The following is a 1920-nucleotide window of genomic DNA, read 5'->3' as shown; positions in this document are numbered from 1 at the left end:
CACTGGGGGGGACACTAGAGAACCTGGAGAGGGCCTTGGAGCTGAGGAGCACTGGGGTTACTGGGCGCACTTTGGAGCACTGGCGTGTACTGGGTGGATACCTGGAGTACTGGTGCCTTACTGGGGGCGGGCACCGGGGTGTACTGGGAGCACTGGGGTGTACTGGGAGGACTCGGTGACACTGGGTGGATAGCTGGAGTACTGGTGCCTTACTGGGGGCCACTGGGGTATACCGGGAGCACTGGAGGACACTGGGGTGTACTGGGAGCACTGGGGGGACACTAGAGAACTTGGGGAGGGCCTTGGGGATGGGGAGCACTGGGGTTACTGGGTGCACTGGGGAGCACTGGGGGGCATTGGGGTGTACTGGGAGAACTGGGGGGACACCAGAGAACCTGTGGAGGGGTTTGGAGCTGGGGAGAACTGGGGTCTACTGGGGAACACTGGGGAGCACTCGGTGACACTGGGTGGATACCTGGAGTACTGTTGCCTTACTGGGGGGGCACTGGGGTGTACTGGGAGCACTGGGGCAGCTGGGGGCTGGAGGGGAGGAGGTGGTGTTTGGGGCAGGGTTCCTCCTGCCCCGAGCACCCATGGGTGCCCTGTCCCCACCAGGGCTCGGGGGCCACCTACGAGGGACTGGTGCTCATCGTCCAACGGGGTTTGGAGAAGGTCACCTACACCTCCCTCTGCCTCCCCGATGACATCCGCGACCGCGGGGTGGAGGACGTCCCCAACTACTACTACCGGGAGGACGGGCTGAAGCTCTGGGAGGCCATCGAGAGGTGGGTCCAACCTCTGGAGGACAACTTGAGGAAGCGGTGAGGTGGTCCCATGGATCCTCCGGGACCTCCCGGGTCACCTCCTCACCCGGCCCTGTCCCCGTAGCTTCGTCCGTGGCATTGTGGCTTTCTACTACGGGGACGACGCGGAGGTGCGCGGGGACAACGAGCTGCAGGCTTGGGTGAAGGACATCTTCACCAACGGCTTCTTGGGCAGGACCTCTTCAGGTAGGACAGCTCGGCACCCATGGGACGTCCTCCGCGGCTTGGGATGGGGGGTGGTGGGGGACAAAGGACGTGTCTCCGATGGTCTTTGCTGTCCCCTCCGTCCCAGGTGTCCCCTCAACGCTGCAGACGGTGGCGGAGCTCATCAAGTTCCTCACCATGGTGATGTTCACCTGCTCGGTGCAGCACGCGGCCGTCAACAATGGGCAGGTGGGACAGGGGACCTCTGACCCTTCCATAACCCCAAAAGATGTCCCCAACTGGCCCCATCCCACACCGGAGCGATGTCCTCCACCAGTTGGGTTGTCCCCATCCCGCTCCGGGGGAGGTGCCCGTGTCCCACCTCTCTGCATGCCAGAGGGACGTCCCCACCCATCCCATCTCCATACCAGGGGGACATCCCCACTCCAACTCAGGAGAAGGTCCCCATCCAACCTGTCCCCATGCCAGTGGGACGTCCCCACCCATCCCATCTCCATACCAGGGGGACATCCCCACTCCAACTCAGGAGAAGGTCCCCATCCAACGTGTCCCATGCCAGAGGGATGTCCCCATCCATGTCCCTTCATGCCAGAGGGACATCCCCACCCCACCTCAGGAGAAGGTCCCCACCCAACCTGTCCTCATGCCAGAGGGACATCCACCCCAGCTCAGGAGAAGGTCCCCATCCAACGTGTCCCATGCCAGAGGGATGTCCCCATCCATGTCCCTTCATGCCAGAGGGACATCCCCACCCCACCTCAGGAGAACGTCTCCATCCAACCTGTCCCATGCCAGTGGGACGTCCCCACCCATCCCATCTCCATACCAGGGGGACATCCCCACTCCAACTCAGGAGAACGTCTCCATCCAACCTGTCCCCATGCCAGTGGGACGTCCCCACCCATCCCCTCTCCATGTTGGAAGGGTGTCC

The 1920-nt window shown here is 63.2% G+C and overlaps 1 protein-coding gene across 1 annotated transcript in view; it reads left to right on the top strand.

Annotated features, from left to right (window-relative positions):
- The window catches only part of LOC104284893 (hydroperoxide isomerase ALOXE3-like), a 14573-nt gene that overhangs the window by 10958 nt on the left and 1695 nt on the right, over positions 1 to 1920 (top strand). Inside the window, exons 11-13 of the mRNA XM_009883272.1 lie at positions 616 to 785; positions 889 to 1010; positions 1117 to 1217. Coding sequence (XP_009881574.1) covers positions 616 to 785; positions 889 to 1010; positions 1117 to 1217 — 393 coding nt within the window. The remainder of the gene's footprint in view (positions 1 to 615; positions 786 to 888; positions 1011 to 1116; positions 1218 to 1920) is intronic.

Source organism: Charadrius vociferus, unplaced genomic scaffold, assembly GCF_000708025.1.
Source record: "Charadrius vociferus isolate BGI_N301 unplaced genomic scaffold, ASM70802v2 scaffold504, whole genome shotgun sequence".
Classification (NCBI taxonomy): Eukaryota; Metazoa; Chordata; class Aves; order Charadriiformes; family Charadriidae; genus Charadrius; species Charadrius vociferus.
This window is presented reverse-complemented; position numbering and strand designations above follow the sequence as displayed.